General features: G+C 42.7%; 1 protein-coding gene across 4 annotated transcripts in view; it reads left to right on the forward strand.

The window, feature by feature from the left end:
* Nucleotides 1-22014, forward strand: part of DENND1A (DENN domain containing 1A) — a 1620172-nt gene that overhangs the window by 781511 nt on the left and 816647 nt on the right. The window contains exon 1 of one of the 4 annotated variants that reach the window (XM_029611166.1): nucleotides 6745-6839. The exons of the other annotated variants lie outside the window; for them this stretch is intronic. Within the exon in view, the coding sequence (XP_029467026.1) occupies nucleotides 6810-6839 (30 nt within the window). The 5' untranslated portion in view covers nucleotides 6745-6809. Of the gene's footprint in view, nucleotides 1-6744; nucleotides 6840-22014 lie in introns of those variants that run through there. 4 annotated transcript variants of the gene reach the window in all.

Genomic DNA, 22014 nt, shown 5'->3' on the forward strand with positions numbered 1-22014 from the left:
AGCACCAAGAAATTAAACTGAAACAGATGTTCCATCACTGTCCTAATGCTGTGAGTTCGGAAGGAGGCCATATACCTGTTCCCGATGTATGCATCTGTTCCTAGAATTATCTGATGAAGCAGAAGCTGAAGAGGAGCAGCTATCTCCAGGTCCTTTAGTTCTAGCCACAAATGAGAGAGGTTTTCATTTCTGTGGTAACCATCACAGGGCATGACAAGGGCTGAAGCAGTTAATCCCAGAGGGCACAGAGGACCCACTGGAGAATTCACATGTTGAGAAAGGTCATAGAGACAGTATACACCATTGCCACTATATGCCTGAGGACAACCAGGATCTCCTAAGCTAGGATCTGATCCTGGATTAGTAGGTTCTGGATCAAGATTCGAAAACAAAATGCCAGATCTCATGGAAGGAAGCTTTCTCCTCCAGAAAAACTGCACATGCCCCAATGAAACTGATTCTTTAGGTAAAAGCAAGTTTCGACTTGGCAACATTGATTACGAATCATAGAAACTGAAGATGATGAACCATTTTCTGCAGAAAGTCCAACACCCTGGGATGGGAGGAACCCATCACTAACCAGTTGTCCAAGCTAAGGAAAGAGAAAAATCCCATAATGACAAAGGTGTGCCACTGTTACTGCTAGGCATTTCATGAAGATCCTCAGGACCATTGAGAGTCCAAAGGGAAGAACCTTGTATTGGTAGTAAGAGGAATCCATCACAAATCTGAGGTTTTTCAGATGGGATTGATAGATGGGTATTTGAGCTTAAGCATTTTTCAGATTCAGGCTGCACATCCAGTCTCCTGCTTGAATAAAGGGCAGGATGGTGTGGAAGTAGTTCATTTTGAACTTCTCCTATAACAGACTCTTGCTCAGTCTTCATAAATCCAGGATAGGTCTCAAACCCCCCCCCCCCCCCTGACTTTTTGAGGATAAGGAAACAGCAGGAAACAAATCCCTTGCCACGGTCTTTGTGTTGGACAGGTTCTATCAGCTGCAGATTGAGAAGTGATTCCACCTTGAGATGGAGCTAGTTTGAATGAGACAGATCCAAATTGAAGCCCAAACACTGGTGCAGCACTGGAGGACAAGAGAGGCAGATTCCTTCTTGTGAAAATTCCAAAATCAGTAGAAGAGGAGCAACCCCAGGAGAACACTAATATTCTGAGCACCAGCCCTCAAACACAGTCCAGACCTGCACATAAGCCAAGGAGGTAGAAAACTTTCTAGCTTTCAATAATGTAGCCATCATGGCCTGAGAGTATCCCTTCTTCAATAATCATGCTCTCTCAAGGGACCAACTGTAAGACAAAACTGATCCAGATCCTCGTTAAACAGCAGCCTTTTGCAAAAAAGCTTCTTGTGTATTGGAAGACACAGTGGACTATTGCAAAGCAGCTGCTGAAGATCTGCGTATCATAACTGATGAGGACAATCCTGAGCAACCAGCAGGACCAATCCTGGATGCCCAGTAATCCAGTGAAAAAGTCTGCCTATCATGGGGGAAACATAGCATCCCCTCTTGTGGGTACCTTTGAACTAGAGCATCAATTCTGGAAGAATGCTATATTTGAACAGGGAAATTGTCAGAACTTCCTGTAATCTGTAAGAAGGCAAGTATTTTATGGGATGTGGCATATTCTGTAAAATGCAAGCAGGAAAGTGGTTCAGTAATCATGCTAGACATGATAAAATGTAGAATACCTGAGCAGACATTATTTACTAGTAAGTCATCTTCAAGCCTTTTCAAATATGATGTTGGCTATTTATATTTTTCTAAGTTATTCTTAATTAGATCAAGGATTGGATAAGTTCTTGGAGGAGAAGTCCATTACCTGCTATTAAGTTCACTTAGAGAATAGCCACTGCCATTAGCAATGGTTACATGGAATAGACTTAGTTTTTGGGTACTTGCCAGGTTCTTATGGCCTGGATTGGTCACTGTTGGAAACAGGATGCTGGGCTTGATGGACCCTTGGTCTGACCCAGTATGGCATTTTCTTATGTTCTTAAGGCTTTTTTGTGGTTGTCCTGCAAGACTATTTTATGAGTGCTAAGTTTTGTAAAGAAACTGAAGACTTGTTATAATATAAATGTATTTTAAAAGCAGAAACATGTTTTAAGTGAATATTTTCTCAATCTCCAACTAAATGGATCATTGTCAGCCACACCAGTGGAGATATTTCTTAGTTATCAGACCAACACACAAAACTAATAAATTCTATGATAAGACTTAACCTGGTGCCGCCAATGAATTATATCCATTCCATTGTATCCATAAATACTAGATACACAAAAGAGAAAGAAACAAGATTTCACTGGGTGTTTTAAATGTAGTAAAGTCATGTTCATTAATTTTATGGCCTGTTTTAATGACTGGGTGAGCCAATAGTTGGCATTTCTCTTATGACATTCTGAATACCCTTAACTTATCCTATACTGTAGCTGTATTTTTAACTAGTTTACCATTACTTACCTTAAATTTCTATGATAGATTTCTTAACTCTAATGCATTAATCTTTAGGCCATTTAATTGTTCTAGTATCTTATTCATGATATAGAAATTTAAAATATGGCAGATAGGGCCCATCTAGTAACACATTTTTCACCCTAAAAATGTACCTGATGAAAAAAATACAAAATGAAATATGTTCTTGGGACCTGCAATCATCTTAATTATCTTCTGCAAGCAGAAATGTAATATTTCTGTCTTTGATATTCTTATTTAAGAATGTCACTAAAATGAAAACAAAATTCTGTGTGTCAGGTCTTGATTGCTAGTAAAGGGTAATCCCCCAGGACAGGAGTGGCTGGCAGGCTGGATTGAAGGGCAAGGGACAGGTTGGTGCAGAAACAGGACATGAAGTAGTCTTCACCTATATTGGCCACCTCCCCCTCAGGTTGAACCTTTGGGTTCTGGTGGTTGGCAGGACTTGGATGGTACTAAATGCACCCACAAGAGCAGGGCAGCTGCAGCTTCCACACACAACAAAACAAGGTGCCTGCAAGAAACAGACTACAAACAAACAAAGCATACCAGGAAAACAGGACCAACAAACATAAGAACCAGAAGGCCACAACTATGGCCACAAACAAGAACAAGAAACAAAAACAAGAAGTACAAGAAGCAAAAAAGCCTCTAGCGAGAAAGAGACCAAATACAAGTCTGGAACTCAGAGCACCAAAACTAGGAGCAAGCAGACTACAAGCAGAGAAGAGCTCTTATTGGAGTGGCAGTGTTAAGTCATTGGCAACATGGCTGCAAGCAGGACTGCCAAGCCATAGTAGCTTGGAGGACTAAAGCAGCTTGGAATACAGCCCACTGAGGGTCCCGGCTGGCAGGAGGGCCACACCGCAGCCAGGGTTCTCGCACTATGTATTAGCTATTGTTGTACTAGTTTACCTCTGTTTCAAAGAAGGAACTCCATGGGACAATTTACTTAAAATACTTTTTTTGGGGTAGGGATTTGACCTGGTAGTTTCCTCCTGCTTCTTTGGATTTCCAGCTAAATTGGAAATGAAGCTTCATTTGCAACTATTCAGGGCTTTTTTCTCCTATGTATATCCCCTTTCAACATATCTAGCCTAATTATTGCAGTAATATACTTTTATTGGGGCAACGTAACTGGGCTTTTTCCTGAACCCTGGCCTTGAATCTGGCTATTGAGTTTCACTATTCTGTGATGCCTGGTACACTCTCCACCAGTGGCTGTAAAAGCTGTTGCTGAAGCATCTCCAACCCTGGCAGACATAGGAGTAGAAGAACTGACTGGGGAATCAAACTTAGATCCTCCATATGGCAGTAGGCAGCACTGCTACCAGGCCAGCACATAAAATATATATTTTAATCAGTTTGTTCTTAAAAAGAAAAGTAATTACATTTCAAAAAGCTTCAGTGGCATACTATCCATTATACATATGTTTATACCCAAACAATAGTTATCTCCTGGGAAATAATTTTTAAAACATTACACACCCATCATCCCGAGTAGAGAATGAAAGACTTCTGAGATCCATAACTGAGAAGAAAGCAATAGTGTGTGTAATATTTTAAAACATTTTTCCGAAATGGAGATTTCTGTCTGAGTATAAACATATATTTGATGAAAATTATTATTATTTTGTTTGCTTTTAAAGCAAGTTGTTCTTTGATGCTCCTTCTTTGGAACTATGATATGTGAATAACTGAGTAAGTTCTACTAAAGACATGGTTTAATAAAACACAGTCAACATGGATTTACTCAAGGGAAGTCTTGCCTAACAAATCTGCTTCATTTTTTGAAGGGGTTAATAAACATATGGATAAAGGTGAACCAGTAGATGTAGTGTATTTGGATTTTCAGAAGGCGTTTGACAAAGTCCCTCATGAGAGGCTTCTAAGAAAACTAAAAAGTCATGGGATAGGAAGCAATGTCCTTTCGTGGATTACAAACTGGTTAAAAGACAGGAAACAGAGAATAGGATTAAATGGTCAATTTTCTCAGTGGAAAAGGTAAACAGTGGAGTGCCTTAGGGTTCTGTACTTGGAAAGGAATACGATGAGTGAGGCTATCAAATTTGCGGACGATACAAAATTATTCAGAATAGTTAAATCACAAGCAGATTGTGATACATTACAGGAGGACCTTGCAAGACTGGAAGATTGGGCATCCAAATGGCAGATGAAATTTAATGTGGACAAATGCAAGGTGTTGCATATAGGGAAAAATAACCCTTGCTGTAGTTACACGATGTTAGGTTCCATATTAGGAGCTACCACCCAGGAAAAAGATCTAGGCATCATAGTGGATAATACTTTAAAATCGTCGGCTCAGTGTGCTGCGGCAGTCAAAAAAGCAAACAGAATGTTAGGAATTATTAGGAAGGGAATGGTTAATAAAACAGAAAATGTCATAATGCCTCTATATCGCTCCATGGTGAGACAGCACCTGGAATACTGTGTACAATTCTGGTCGCCACATTTCAAAAAATATATAGTTGTGATGGAGAAGGTACAGAAAAGGGCAACCAACATGATAAAGGGGATGGAACAGCTCGCCTATGAGGAAAGGCTGAAGAGGTTAGGGCTGTTCAGCTTGGAGAAGAGACGGCTGAGAGGGGATATGATAGAGGTCTTTAAGATCATGAGAGGTCTTGAACGAGTAGATGTGAATCGGTTATTTACACTTTCGAATAATAGAAGGACTAGAGGGCATTCCATGAAGTTAGCAAGTAACACATTTAAGACTAATTGGAGAATATTCTTTTTCACTCAACGCACAATAAAGCTCTGGAATTTGTTGCCAGAGGATGTGGTTAGTGCAGTTAGTTTAGCTGGGTTCAAAAAAGGTTTGGATAAGTTCTTGGAGAAGTCCATTAACGGCTATTAATCAAATTTACTTAGGGAATAGCCCCCGCTATTAATTGCATCAGTAGATTGGGATTTTCTTAGTGTTTGGGTAATTGCCAGGTTCTTGTGGCATGGTTTCACCTCTGTTGGAAACAGGATGCTGGGGTTGATGGACCCTTGTTCTGACCCAGCATGGCAATTTCTTATGTTCTTAAGACTGTTTTCTGAATTCATGCTTCAATTCAAAACATTTTTTCTGATTTCAGAACGGGGTCAGCAGTTGATTTTTATTGTGAATGCATTCATGAGGAATTACTTTAGACAAAGCTGCATATTCCTCTTTTCTCATTTAGTTTGATTTTGATAAGAGATTTTGAAATCCATACTGAAATCTAATTGAATAATATTAACTGTGCTTGAAATGCATATCTTTGTGTACTTATACAATCATTTTCTGACAAGTGGCTGATTTGGAAGATGTTTTTATTGAACATAATAGCTGAAAATTAATTTTCTAATATGGAAACCATTTTGTTAAGAAATAGTTTAGACACTAGCATTTTTGATAGAATTACTTGGAAAATATTGCATGTTTTGTTTTTAATGAAATCACTTATCAGTATTATTGTTGTATTCCAGTTAATTTGTTCTAGTACAACAGATAATGTTTAGCTGTATTGACAAGTTTGCTAAAATACTTAAAATATATGTATGTAGAGTATCAGATTTATTCAGTTGTCCAGTCCAAGTACACTTTTAGATAATTGGTTTAAAAATTTGGTACGAAGAGGATATTAATTTGGGATTGATTGGGATTGATGTTTACATTGATTTTATTAATGAACATACTGAAATCTTTAGCACTGCTGCAAGTTTCTGTTGTCTGTAAACCGATGTGAGGTTACTAAACAAATGTCGGTATATAAAAATTGCAAATAAATAAATACATAAAAACATGGGAAATGTTGTATTTTTAGAAAGCTGCTACTAATAATAGCTACTATGGTCCAGTGGCTATATCTTTTAACATAGAGTTAAAAATGTCTGTGTGGAAGTCCCCTCTCTTCCAGTTAACCTTCTTGGAACTAGAGGGCTTCATTTTAGTCAATTGTAACTGGCTAAAAATTACAATAGTAGTTTTCCTTTGGATGTCATTTCATCAGAATCTATCAAACATGGTCTTTCAAGAAAATATCTGCTTTGTCATCTGTCTTAGGCATGGCTACTTGCATATTTTGTTTTTGAGTGACAAGCATATTTGGCTTTTGTTGAAATGAAATAACCCTATGCAAACTCTAATTGTTATCAATAAATATTCAAGAATACTTTTCCTTTTTATTTTATAATATATATATTTTTTACTGTCTTCCCCTTCTGCTTTCTTTCTCCTGCTTCTTTTTTTCTGCTTCAGCTGAAGAAGGATTGGTAGCAAATCCTGGGAATGATTGTCAGCAGAAAAGACAGAAGTAAAATGATATGATTGCTTTTGAAGAAGTAAATGAAAATGTGAGTTCTCCATGAACTAGAAGACAAATGTAGTCACACAAGTGGATGATGTCATTTGATAGTTCCAAGATGGAATGCTCTGTCAAAAATCAGAAAGAAAAAGTTTTTTCCCATAGATAAGCAGCTGAATTAGCCATGCTGTCTGGGTACGTCTTCTGTGCCACTTGGTGGCGGAGCTCTCTAAGATCACCCAAAGTCTTTTGGTGAGGTGTTCCTCCCTGCATATCACCGTGTCTCCTCGAGCCTCCTCAGTCCGTTTTTTTTCCGCACAGCTGAAGGCACGTGGAGCTCTTATCTCTGTGAGAAAAAAGAAACTTCTGAGGAAAAATCTGACAGGAAACTGTTTATACCTTGGCAAAAGATTCTCCCTTCACTAAACATGCCTAGACCAGGTTTTAAGTTTTGTGAATGTGGAAAAGTAATGTTTGTGAAGGACAGACATCAATTTTGCTATCTATGCCTTGGTCCTAGACATGACCAGCCTAACTGCCCGGACTGCGGCCGCATGTTCCCACGGGCACAGCACCAGAGGGCTGAAAAAATCGCCCGTATGAGACAGGGAGCATCAGACTCGTATGCCCCCTCTGAATCATCAGGTAAGTCGGCCCCGGGACTGTGGTCAACTCCAAAAGCCCAGGGTCATCGAAGGGCTACATCTGCGGACCCTCCCGGTCCAAAGAAAACTAAAATATCACTGACCCAACACGCCCAGAGCGCGGGAGATACATCGGGGACGCAATCTGTGTCTCATGCGTCGATGCCTCGTGATGTCGACGCACCTCCGACGCCCAAATGCGTTGAAGAAACTTCACTGCGTCAAAGATCTAAAGCGTCAAAGAAACATCGATGCACTGGAGCACCGGCACTCCATCGACGCATCGACTCCACACACCGATGCATCGACGCTGTCCAGATATTGCGTCGATGCCAAAGCAACACAGCGCACAGCCTTTACGACCGACGCTCCCGACTCATCCAGTCTATACACCTAAGAAACATCACACAGGACACAAAAGAAAAAGAAGTCCTTCACCTTTAGTATTATCAATAGAAGAAAGTCCATCTTCTTCACGAAGATCCAAATCGCTTTCTTCCTTTGCTTCTTCGGAAACATCTCATCACCGTGGACTCTGAGATTTGCCAGAGCCACTTCACAACCTGCCGACTCATTCACCTGTGGAAGACGTCACTTCAGAGGCTCCAGAAATTACTCCCCTTAAGCCAGGGGTGCTACCACTAGATATTCATCCAGAGCCGACACCGTCATTGTCGGCTTCCAATACTATCTTACAAATTACTAACATTTTATCTCAATTCCTTCAATCCGTGGAGAAGCAACATCATCCTACTCCTGCTCAACCACGAGAGAGGCCTTGGTCCCCTCAACCAGGACCAGCACCAAAACTATTACCTAAAGCCCCTTCGCCTCTACCAATTGATACTTCATCTTCACACTCCTCCCCTGGGTCATCAACGGGGTACTCGTCCGACCCACAAAAGTTACCACCAGAGCGGATCTCCATGCCAGAATATCTAACATACTCTCAATTTTTAGAAAAATTTGGTCTCCGGTTGGGCGTCAAAACCAAAAAGATATCAGACCCCAGACAAGAAATGTTTGGGGTACTTAAAATCCTTGACACTCCTGCCAAACCAACAGCACTACCTTCCCATCCAGTTCTAGAGGCACTATTGGAAAAATTCCTGGGACTCACCGTTCTCCACTACCCCTACTGCGAGGAAAATGGATTTGAAATATAGAATGCGTGATTCACCTTTCTATGTCAGTGTATAGTTACCACACGCTTCAGTGGTTGTAGAATCAGCCATGCAAAAAGCAAGAAAAACCAGGCTACATTCTAATAACTCGTCAGGTCGGGATAATAAAACTTTGGATGACTTTGCTAAAAAAAAAAAAAGCTTACCAGTCAGGAGTCCTCAACGCCAAAATACAAAACCATCAATTTTATGTGGAGCAATACCTTTTTGAATGTCTACAGTCTTTAAAGCCTATATTACAACAGGCATCACTTGACAATACCACTCCACCTGAATTTCATGATATGGAGGAAGGTCTTCGTCATCTTGTAAAATCCATCTACGAGGGATTTGAAACCTTGGTAAGGACATCAGCTAATGCGGTTGCAGCTCGACGATTGGCTTGGTTGCGATCTAGTGCCATATGTGACGATGTTCACGAAAAACTAGACAACCTTCCCTGTAGACCAAACAATTTGTTCCCAACAAACTAACAGAGACTGTTGCCAAATTGAAGGAACAGAAAGTGCAGTACTCTCGTTATCTCAACACGAGACATCAACTTCAAAAAGATCCTTCGGTTCCTATAAGAAACCTTATCCCAGACGACAATTTTGTCCTTATCCAACCTACAAGCCACAACAATATCCACGTCAACAGCCTTATCAACAACCAATGCCTCGTCAACAACCACGTGTTCCTCATCAACCTCGATAAGCAGCTGATCCTCAACCGCTCAAAAACCAACAAAGTTTTTAGGAATAACACAGCCACCACTACCTGACCAGAAAGTTGGAGGACAGCTGTTCTACTTTCTCTTTCAATGGAGTACCATAACCTCGGACTCATGGGTCCTCAACATCATACGAGATGGATATTCTCTCAATTTTACATCCTTTCCCGTGTTACCACATCCAATGGTACCAAAACTTTCATCTCACAAAGAAACTCTCCTTCAGGAAGTATACCAGCTACTCCATCAACGCTGCATACGGGAGTTGCTTCCCTCCCAACTTCACAAGTGTTTCAATTCACAATACTTTCTCATTCCCAAAAAATCAGGGGGACTCTGTCCTATTTTGTAGCTCCGTCCCCTCAACAAATTCATAACGAAAGAGAAATTCGAAATGACTTCTCTCAAATCCATCCTCCCCTTCCTACAACCGGGGGATTGGATGTGCTCCATAGATCTAAAGGATGCATATGCCCACATACCAATGCATCCCAAATCTTGGACTTACCTCTGTTTTCAAGCAGACCAGAGACACTTCCAATACAAGGTTCTACCGTTTAGTCTCTCCTCCGCACCCAGAGTATTCATGAAATGTCTAGCGGTAGTGGTGGCACACTTAAGAAACCAAAGGATTCAAATATTTCCCTATCTCGACGACTGGCTCTTAGTAGCTCCCAATCCAGTCCTCCTGAGGAACAGGTTGCTTCAAACCATAAACTGCCTAGACAATCTAGGTCTTGTCATAAATTACGAAAAGTCACATATGCAACCGACACAAATACTCATCTTTATAGGGGCGTCTATAGACACTATTCAAGACAAGGCTTTCCTGCCACAACCTCGAACATTAGCTCTCACCACACTGGCTCAACGACTCTTACCACTTGCCAAAACGTCGTCCCGTCAAGTCTTAACCATACTGGGTCATATGGCAGCATGCATCCATGTGGTCCCATAACGAGACTGCACATCCGTCGTCTACAATGGGGCCTGAAAAAACAATGGTCTCAGTTTCTAAGTCCCTTATCAACACCTGTACAACTTACAACTGATATGAAGATCGACCTCCGTTGGTGGTTAACTCCACTAGCATTGACATAGGGCTCACCTCTCAGACCCTTACAACACCAACTCATTCTTATGACAGATGCCTCCCCCAGAAGATAGGGAGCCCATTTTTCCAACCTTCATACTCAAGGGTTGTGGTCCACCCAAGAACATAACTATCACATAAACTTCCTAGAATTGAGAGCTATCAAATATACCCTGCAAGCTTTTCAACACACCTTACTAGGCCGTGTAGTCATGATCCACACCGACAATCAAGTGGCAATGTTTTACATAAACAAGCAAGGCAGGTCAGGTTCATGGATCCTGTGCAGAGAAACAATGCAGATTCTAAACTGGGCTCACTCCAAGGCGATCTCTCTTCAAGCCACTTATCTACCAGGAATCAACAATTCAAAGGCAGACAAGTTGAGCAGAATTTTTTACCCCCACGAGTGGGTCTTCCCCAAATAGACTTCTTTGCGACAGAATACAAGAAAAAAGTCGACCTCTTTTGCTCAGTATATCCCAGCACATACCGGATGGCATAAGATGCTTTCCTCCTGGACTGGTCTCAGGACCTTCTTTATGCGTTCCCTCCTATTCCGCTGATCTCCTGAACAGTACAGAGATGCATAGAGGACAATTCCAACTTGATTCTCATCGCTCTAGCGTGGCCATGTCAACCGTGGTACGGTTATCTGGTCCAACTATCAATTTGCAAACCGATACATCTGGAGAATGCCCGAACCATCCTCACCCAACAGCAAGGATGAATGCTCCACCCACTCCATGCATCACTGAATCTCACTGCATGGAGATTGAAAGGATCACGTTCAAAAATATGAACCTCTCTCCACAGCTGGAAGATATTTTAATCTCTTACAGGAAACCTTCAACATGCCACAACTACCGCAAATGGGCACGTTATGTATCTTTGTGCTCCTCAATGAACACAGACCCACTAACGTGTCCACCGGAACTTCTTCTAAGTTACCTCCATCTACTTTATACTCAGGGATTGGCCACTGCCTCTCTTCGTGTTCATCTTAGTACTATAGCAGCTTACTACATTCCTCTAAATTTAGAGTCAATAGCTTGTCATACCCTTATTTCTCTCTTTATAGTGTTCTGCATCTACGACCCCCCTTAAAGAAACCCAGTTCCATGGGATGTTAACTCAGTGCTCGAACAACTTATGTTACCACCTTTCGAACCAATGGACAGCTGCCATCTTCTCTACCTATCCTGGAAAGTACTATTCTTAGTTACCCTTACATCTGCAAGGCGAATCAGTGAACTTCAAGCACTAGTTAATTACCCACCTTATCTGGAATTCTTCCACGACAAGGTGACACTACGTACACACTCTAAATTCCTTCCAAAAGTGTTCTCTGCCTTTCACTTAAATCAGACCATCACCTTGCCAACATTCGATCCCAGACCGCACGCAAATGATAGCGAGCGGCGTCTACATACATTAGACTACAAACGTGTGCTTGCATATTACAAAAACAGAACTCAGTCTCAAACAGACACTCACAACATTTCCTCTCATTCAATCCATATGCTCCAGGACTTCCCGTTTCTAAACAAACCTTATCCTGGATAACTAATTGTATACATTTCTGCTACCTAAAATGTTCAGAATCCTTAACCTCCACACCCAAAGCCCACCAAGTGCGAGCAATGGCTGCCTCTGTAGCACATCTTCATAATGTGCCTATCTCAGACATATGTAAAGCAGCTACATGGTCATCTCTACACACTTTCACATCTCATTATTGTTTAGACAAACAAACCAAAGATGATGCAGAGATGGGGTGGATAATCCTAACAAAAACCACTTCTATTTCAACTCACTAATAGGAACTGTCCACCTATCCTATAGTATTGAGTGTCTGATTTCATATCTCTATATACTCACATAACTACACGCTCAATACTTCAGTTGGTGACTCCCAGACAGCATGGCTAATTCAGCTGCTTATCTATGGGAAAAAAGCAAGTTTGCTTACCGTAAATGGCGTTTTCCGTAGATAGCAGATGAATTAGCCATGCTGACCTGCCCGCCTCCCCGGACAGTTCGCCATTGCATTCATCTCACTTTGATACGGACTGAGAAGCCTCGAAGAGACACGGCTAGTATGCAAGAAGGAACACCTCACCAAAATACTTTGGGTGATCTTAGAGAGCTCCACCACCTAGTGGCACGGAGGACGTACCCAGACAGCATGGCTATTTCATCTGCTATCTACGGAAAACACCGTATACGGTAAGCAAACTTGCTTTTCTATGCAGGTGCTCCATCTGAGTTTCCTCAGTCTTAATTTCTTCTGATGTAGCAATCAGACATGTATTACTCTCTCTCTCTCTCTGCCGCCCATAATTCTTTATGCTTTTGGAATTGTATCATCTTAGTATTTTGCTTGCTATTTCTCAAATTATTCTAGTTCTTCAAGTCTGAAAATAAAAATCCTTCTCTCTGTTGTATGGGATAGATGGTCCTTCAAGCTCTGTGCTTCCTGTAAGCCCAAATTGGCCATTGCAGACCTCCATGATAGCTTTGTCTGCTGTTTGGACTCCTTTCATGCTACCTGCAGTTATAAAGCTTGTAGAAACACATTACCTATAACCTTTAAATTCTAGGTATTTAAATTAAGCTATAATACTCCACCTAGACAGACCAGAACCTTCCAAAACAATGGAGTTCAGATTCTCCTAACTACTAAAAGTCAAGAATCTTTGACCTCCTATTTGAAAATGCCAAATACATTTAAGCATTCTCATTTGACACATGTATCTGGCCGTGGCACAAACAAGCCATTGAAGCACAAAAAAATCAATGCCAATAACATTTTCGGTGCCATCGATTCTTCTTAACTTGGTACATAAAGCATCAGGGCCATTATCTTCAAAGTCTTTAGTGCCCTCCAAGCTGATCCATTTAGTGTTATCTATATCATCTTCCTTTGCTCTGCTTTTGTCTCCTACATTGGTGCCTTTGTTTGGCCCTGATGCTTTTGATATAGACAGCTTCCTCAGTGCGAAGAAAGTAGAAAGTTATTATTTATTTTTAATATTTTTTATACCTCTGCATAATTTTCCTGATGTGGTTTACAAAGTAAAAGAACATACACTGTAAAAATGAATGGATATACAATCAATTAATAAATGATATAATATAATCAGGCTCTGCAACTGATCAGAAGTAACTGACATATGCCAAAACCTTTACTCATACTGCCAGGAATTAGAATAGGCGTTTTTATACATTAGTCTGATTTGTCATCCAGATCTTTCTCCAGAGCAGGAAACTCATTCCTTAGTGCAGAAAAAATGGCTGGAATTTATCCACAAATATATGAAGGGTAGCCCATCATCTATGTCTTTCTTTGGATGACCCAGTTCTGGAGAGATTTACATTTCAGGTTGAATCCCAGTTTTCTATACATCATTACCAAACTCCTCCACATGTAAAATCTGCTCTAACAAAAAGATGTTTCTCCTAGGACAAGCAGGATGGTATTCCTCACATGTGGGTGACATCATCCGATGGAGCCTGGCACGGAAAACTTTTGTCAAAGTTTCTAGAAGCTTTGACCAGCACACTGAGCATGCCCAGCATGCCGCTTATCTGCGTGTCCACGCGAGGTCCCCCTTCAGTCTCTTCTTTTCCACGGTTCAGTTACCTCGCAGTTTGTGGAGCTCTCAAAGTCCTTGTTTTTTTCTCGATAAGTTTTCAAGTTTTCTTTCGAAATTCCTTGTCAGGTCCCCCTTCGCGGTTGGTGCCTCCTCGTTGTGGTAAGTTGTTTTTCTGCCTTTCTTTCAACTTTGCGGTCGATTCCTGATTTTTTGCTGTTCAGTGGCCACCGGTCATCGATTACATGCCAGGTGTTTTTTCATGGCATCGACCGGTTTTCGTCAGTGCCCCCAGTTCCTGCGACCCATGTCCATCACGGATCCACATGAGTTTTGCATCCTCTGCCTGGGGGCATTGCACGACATTCATGGGTGCCATCTGTGTGATCAGATGCCCCCCAGAGGATGTCGGGCGTGCCTTGATAAAATGGGGAAGCTTTTCGGTGCCCCAAAGTCTGCTCCTTCTACTCCTGCATTGGCCCCATCAACGCCGAAGGACCGTGGGGAACTCCTTGACACACTTCCCCTGGCCGTCCTTCTTGCCAGTACCTCCAAGGATTGTGAGGATGGTGATAGGTCTTAGATGTTTTCACCGGTCTCCCAGACATTGGGATCTTTTGCTTCCTCGGCGCTGAGGAAAGACTGAGTTGACCTCCGAAGGAGATCCTGTAAACATCGCCACCGGTTGCTGTTGATGCATGGCTCCAGTTCCGGAGTGGCACCGGCGGCCACCAGGCCACCATTGAATCAACACCGGCCATCAGAGGCCCCATCCTTTGATTCCCCCAGTAGTCCAAGTTGTTTCCAACTGACACCGGTGCTGGGTACTGTGCCACCCCGGAGACCTGAGGAAGAGCCGGTGATGCCTTGTACCCCTACCTCAGTCCTGGTCACTCTGGACTTTCAGGAGGAGTTGGACTGCAGGGTGCAGTATGTGGTGCTCAAAGCTCTCCAGAGGGTTGAGCTGCCAGTTCCACCAGTCCCCATACTGGTGCCAGCGCCTCCAACATCGATGCTAGCACCTCTGCTGGAGCATCTGAACATCTTCCTGGGGGCCCTTCTGATGCAGCCAGTGCCCGAGGGACCCTCAGTTCCCCGGTGTCCACCACTGCTCCCCATCGGAGCGATCCCGATTCTCAGATCCTCCGAGGAGGAAGATATGGCCGGTACCGTGTTTCCTAGACCACAGTTCCTCGAGCCCTTTCCAGGTCCTTCTGGACTCCCGTGGCCTCCGATCCCCTCGATGCCAGGGGAACCGTTGATTTCCGTGGTGCTCTCGAGGTCTCCAAAGCCGTGGGAGCCCAGGGCTGATGCCCCTCATGGACCTCGCCCACGGCATGCTGGTCCCAGTGAGGAAGAAGGACCTTATGACCCTTGGGTTGATGACTCCACGGAGTCATCCTCCATTTCTTCAGACCAACCCCCTCTCAGATCCCTCTCCTCTGGAAGAATGGTGCCGATTGCCCCCTGAGACTTGCCCTTTGCAGCATTTTCAGGGCCATGGCTGAGGCCACCCCCTTTCAACTGCTCATTGAGGAGGATGCACGTCATAAGATGCTGGAGATCCTCCAGTTCATCAATGCTCCTAAGGAGATTGTGCGGTTCCTATCCATGACAACTTCAAGGATCTCCTCCTCTGCATGTGGGAGCACCCCATTTTTATCTCCCCCATGAATAGAAAGTCTGCCACATACTTGGTGCAGCAAGTATGTGGCACTCCCACACCCATGCCTCTGCCCCTCTGGGATGTGAGCACAGGGAGCTGCATGCCCTAGGCAGGAAAGCCTTCCAAGGTGCCATGCTGGTGGGCCCGCATCTCCACCTATCACCTCTATATGACTCAATATAACCGCAATTTCTGGAAACAAGTTTAAGACTTCTCAGAGGGCCTACCTCAACAACAAAAGGATGCCCTCTCGGCCATTGTCCTGCTGGGTCTCGAGGCAGGGAAGCACGAAATGCGTTCCACCTATGATGTATTTGAGATGGCGGCCCACATAGCTGCGATTGGCCTTGGCGCTAGGAGAATGGCATGGCTCAGAGCCTCTGACCTTCAGCTGGAGGTCTGGGACAGGCTCGCCGATCTCCCCTGCACAGGTGAAAAGCTCTTCGGGGATCAGGTCCGGGATGCGGTAGCACAAATTAAGGACCATCATGACACCCTTCAACAGGTTTCTGCTAGCGTTTCTGATGCCCCGTCTTCAGCCAGGAAGTCTTCTAGCCCAGGATCCTGGAAGCCTTTTTACAGGCAGAGGAATGAATTAGTGTCCTCCAACCTCCAGGGCTCACACGCCTCATACCAGCTCCAGGGGCTGCCCTTGCCAGCAACGAGCACCTAGGCCCCAACTGATGCCCCAGCAAGCCCCAGTCATGGGCTTTTGACTGGTGGCAAGGGAGTGAATTCCAGTTGACCATACCCCTGACATCGGGACCCCCAGTCGGAAGCAGGCTCTTGAGCTTCGCCCATTGCTGGGAAGAGATCACTTCGGACTTATGGGTACTCACTATCATCCGTCAGGGATACCGTTTTAACTTCAGTCGGCTCCTGGAAACCTCTTCCCCATGTCCATCGTAGGTTTTGTCCACTCATCAGGTCATACTTCAGACAGAACTCACCACCCTCCTTGTGGAGGGTGCAGTGGAATCAATCCCTTGCCTTCAGTGGGGCCGAGGTTTCTATTTGAGGTACTTCTTCATCCTGAAAAAGAATGCTGGCTTGTGCGCCATTCTTGACCTCCAGCTGTTGAACAAGTTTCTCGTAAGAGTAAAGTTCAAGATGGTCTCTCTGGGTATGCTGCTCCCGCTCCTTAGAGGAGGAGACTGGCTTTGCTCTCTCACTCTCAAGGAGCCTTATGCGCACATTGCTATCTTCCTCAGCCACTGGAAGTACCTCCGCTTCGTGGTGGGGAGCGCACATTACCAGTGCAAAGTGCTGCCGTTCGGGCTGGCATCGGCCCCCTATGTTTTTACCAAATACTAGTGGTGGTGGCTGCCTACCTCAGGAGTCGCTCGGTGCATGTGTTCCCCTACCTGGATATGCTACTATAGGAGGCCCACCTAGTAACTCGAGGTGAGGTTTATGTAGTAATGTAGGGATTAGGGGCCACTTTGACATGCAGAGTGAGATGTACAAACAGATTAGTGCTCTCTTTGAAGATTTGATGTCTTTTGGAGTGTGGAAACTCACACGATGAGATTTGTACAATGTTCTCTCAACCTAGATTCATTGACTCATCCCATCGCTGGGATGGACTCATCAAGCTAGGTTGAGAGAACATTGAACAAATCTCATTGTTGTGTGAGTTTCCACACTCTGAAAGACATCAAATCTTCACAAGAGTGCACTGCTCTGTTCGTATGTCTCAGTCTGCATGTCAAAATGGCCCCTAACCTCTACACTACAACCTAAACCTCACCTTGAGGTACTAGGTGGGCTCTTATAGTAGCATAAATAGCTGCTTACTATGATGCCAACCCCAGAGGCTCTCTCTCTTCCTCTCCCTCTCTTCTCTCTCCTCCTCTCTCTTTCTCTTCCCCTCTCTCCCCTCTCCTCCCTGCTCCACCCTTCTCCCTCTCTCCTCTCCTATCCCTCCCACATCCCTTCCCCAGCCTAAAAATGCCCAAAAGAATTTGCGGAAAAATTGCAGTTTGCGTTATGGCATATTGCATTACATCACACAGCTTAACGCTAATGAAAAAGGTGTAGTTATTTTCGGCATTAAAACTGTGTGATACCATGTGTTATGGCTTTGCACTTTGCGAAGCCCGCCCACTTTTACAAAATTCCCACCCCAACTCCTCCCCAATCCCTCCCTTTTTAAAAATTAGCATTGCACCATGCGTTATGGTGCTTTTTGCATGCGTTAAGGTGTTTTTCACATGCGAAAACACCATAACGCGAGTTGGAAAATGACCCTATAGGGAAGCCAGTGTTCAAATTCCACTGTGACATGCCTCATGACCTTGGATAGGTTACTTCACCCTCCATTTTCTCAAGTATAAACTTAGGGTCCGATTTACAAAGCTTTTCTTCTATTCTGCATCTATGGAAAAATGCTTATTAAATGAGGCCCTTAGCTTGTAAGTCTTCTGGGGAGAGTATCTGAATGAAATCCACCTTGAAGTGCCATGAAAGCTAGAATATAAACGTATTACTACTACTGCCCACATTCTTTCCAAAAACTCATTCCAGCAAAGTAAGAAGACCCTACACACATTGGGCTGTAGGAACACCTTTCTTTTTTACATAGGAAGGACCTCTTTCTTTCGGAAATCGTCATTTTTTTGTCTCTTTTGACTTATTGACTTTGACTCTTTTGACTTTTGACTTTGACTCTTTTGACTTATTCAACATAGTGAAAAACCTAACCTCAGACAACAACAATAACAACACATGCCAAAACAAAATCTTAAGTCATGGACTAGCAAACGTCTTCAAAAACAAGATCATCAAAATAAAAGATCTTTGCTTCTGTGGCTACAAAGTTCACGTTTTTCCCGATGTATCTAGGAACACTCAACTCAGGAAGAAGCATTTTCTAAGTTTGAGACAGAGAGTTTTGGCCTTAGGGGCCACTTTCTTTCTCAAATTTCCTTGTAAATGTTTGATAACATTTCAGAAGAATAAGTGTATGTTTAGATCCTGCTCACCTGGACGTTTTTCTTTCTGATAATGCTGGATGATTGGGAAATTCGTAACAGCTTGTATAATTTACTTGTATAATTTACTGGTATAATTGTTTAAACTTCTTTCCCATTTAGTGCAATGATGAATTGTACTTTTCTTTTTTCCTTTTTGATTAGCTTCCCAGTTTTAATGTGGACTGGAATTATTGGAAATATATTGCAATGTGTGGATTTTCTATTGCTTAAAGTTTAGGATATTTTCTAGGTATTCTAATTCATTTGCCTTTTCTTTTTCATTGTATAATGAGTGTTAAGAATTTAATAAACTGTAAATGAATAAAAAAAGTTAGTTTCCTTTGGACTTTCTCACTGTGGGGCGGATTTTCAGAGCCCTGCTCGCCTAAATCCGCCCAAAACCGGGCGGATTTAGGCGAGCAGGGCCCTGCGCGCCGGTGAGCCTATTTTACATGGGCCTACCGGCGCGCGCAGAGCCCCGGGACTCGCGTAAGTCCCGGGGTTCTCCGAGGGGGGCGTGTCGAGGGCGTGTCGGGGGCGGGCCCGGTCGTCGCGGCATTTAGGGGGCGTGTCGGCAGCGTTTTGGGGGCGGGTACGGGGGCGTGGCTACGGCCCGGGGCGGTCCGGGGGCATGGCCGCGCCCTCCGTACCCGCCCCCAGGTCGCGTCCCGGCGCGCAACAGGCCCGCTGGCGCGCGGGGATTTACTTCTCCCTCCGGGAGGCGTAAATCCCCGGAGAAAGGTAAGGGGGGGGTGTAGACAGGGCCGGGCGGGTGGGTTAGGTAGAGGAAGGGAGGGGAAGGTGAGGGGAGAGCGTTAGAGGATTCCCTCCAAGGCCGCTCCGATTTCGGAGCGGCCTTGGAGGGAACGGGGGTAGGCTGTGCGGCTCGGCGCGCGCCGGCTATACAGAATTCATAGCCTTGCGCGCGCCGATCCAGGATTTTAGTGGATACGCGCGGCTCCGCGCGTATCAACTAAAATCCAGCGTACTTTTGCTGGCGCCTGATGCGCCAGCAAAAGTACGCCTATTCGCATTTTTTGAAAATCTACCCCTGTATCACTTATTGTGATGACAATGCAAATATTCATCTGCCAAGTAAAATCAGAGCTCATCAAATTCAAGCAACTGCAGTTTCCATAGCACATCTACATTGTATATTTGCTCAAGAGACATGCAAAGTAGCCATTTGATCCTCTATTCATGCTTTTGTTGAACATTACTGTCTAGATCAAGATTGTCTCAGAGACATAAACCTATTTAAGTAATAGCTTCAATTCCCCCTTCATTATCTATTTAAACAGGTTGGGGGGGAAAACAATTTTTTAATCAACCCTCAGCTTGGGAGTGTCCCCATTTGTGTGGCTGAATTTGTCTCTGCTTATCCCCAGAGAAAAAATAATTGCTTATCTGTAATCTCTGTGGACAGCAAAACAAATTGGCCACATAATCCCACCCTCATCCCCAAAAAGTTGATGTTTAGTTTGTGAAAGACTGAGGAGATTTGTGCAGAGCAGTTGCATGGGAATTCCCACGTATGCTCAGAAACCTTTTTTCTGAGCTTTGGGCGTGCATTTTATACCAATAACACTTAATGTTATTGGTATAAAATGTTAACTGGACAATTAGAAGATATTAGTATGCAAGATACGGATAAGAGTTTCTCTGTATCACACAGTATATGCATACATTGTTTATTACAAAGTGTCAGGTTTTTATGACAGTTTTCATATAACAGGTTTTCAAACCAGCCACAGCAAAAACAGAATACTTTGTATCAAATATAAACATAAATTGCAATGAAAATGATACAAAATGGTTTAGCAGTATTTCACATCCAATTTTTGTTTGTTTACACACATTTTATATCCACTTTTCCAAATAAAATGCCCAATTTCACTTCCTAATGTCTCTTTCAAAGCCTGTCTTAGAAGACCTTGTCATCCTTAACATCTTTGAAGAGTGGTTTTGGGAGAATCATGCCTTTCTTACACTGAGCTTGCCTTTCATTCTACTGTGCTGACATTTTTCTGCTGATTACCTTAATTTTTGATCTAAACCATTTTGGGGCAATCTTTGTGCCCATTAAGCAGTTTGTGTATGTCAGTGTTGATGGCAGGGTCTCTTGAAAGTCTTCCAGTGTGCTTTTTATACAGTGAGTACTTGCATACTTCCTGTAAATATACCAGGAGAAAGTTTGATTACTGACTTTCATAAGCATGGAGGAACGAAATTCTTCAGATTTACCTCTTTTGCTATTAAGTGTACACAGATGGCTATGCACACGAGGATTTCTTAAATATCTAAATTGCATACTTACATGCATAATTTGATGTTGATTGTAGGACCTATGTTTTATTTCTTTCATTGTGAATGATTAAATCACTAGTATTGATTGTTCCTTTCCACCACTCATGAGTAACTCATTGATGTAATAGGTACCATATGTACATATACTTATGGAAAGCCAAATATTTTCATCTTTTAAATATTAATAATTTAAACATTTTCATTTTTTTAATTGGATGCTATTAAAATTTAGTTAGCTTGCCTTTGAAAAACTTACAGTGAAATAAGAGCTTTCTGTATTGAAGGAATCAGTATTTCCTTCACTAGATTTTATTTTTTGCTTAACAGATTTTTTTTAAAACTTAAAAATAATGAAGTATTTTGATTGGTTACATTTGATCAAATAGAACATTGTTTTCCCTGTCTGTCTTCGTTTTTGAAGCACAAGTACATTTTGTTAATAAAAACAGTCTTAAAAGTAGTACTTGAAAAATGGACTCAAAAGTGTTCTTTATAGTTGTGTGTCCTCTTTTAATCTGTAATAATGCTAAAAGTTATTTGCCACCCTACTAGGGAGCAAATTAGATAATTTAGGCTGCCCCATTAAGACTTATCAAGGGTTCCAGCATCATCAGACAGTGTGTCTGAAGAGTTCTGTCCATATATGGATGTTTTAAACTTTTTAAAGTTTGCAAGTTAAAATAGCTTAAATTGTTCTTTCCTCACAGGAGTGTTTTTGAAATTGTTAAATTTCTATTCTGTTACATCAACATTCTGATGTACTAAAATATTTTAACTGTATCTGAACACACTCGGATTACTATGCCCAAAAAATGTTCTCTAGTCATTCATTACTGGTGAGCTGGGTTTACAAAGTTGAATCATAGATGATATAAACTATACCTCATGTGTGATGCATTTTATGGCCTTTTAATGGCTACTGAATCACAAATTGACAAGATAGCTGCACCACAAACAGGAGCGCATTTGGGCTACCGTAGTATCTATGTTTTAGGGATGAAGTCACTTATACCATATAGGGCAGGACAAGACCCATACATCTATGCA

The sequence above is a fragment of the Rhinatrema bivittatum genome, chromosome 8, assembly GCF_901001135.1.
Source record: "Rhinatrema bivittatum chromosome 8, aRhiBiv1.1, whole genome shotgun sequence".
NCBI classification, from domain to species: Eukaryota; Metazoa; Chordata; class Amphibia; order Gymnophiona; family Rhinatrematidae; genus Rhinatrema; species Rhinatrema bivittatum.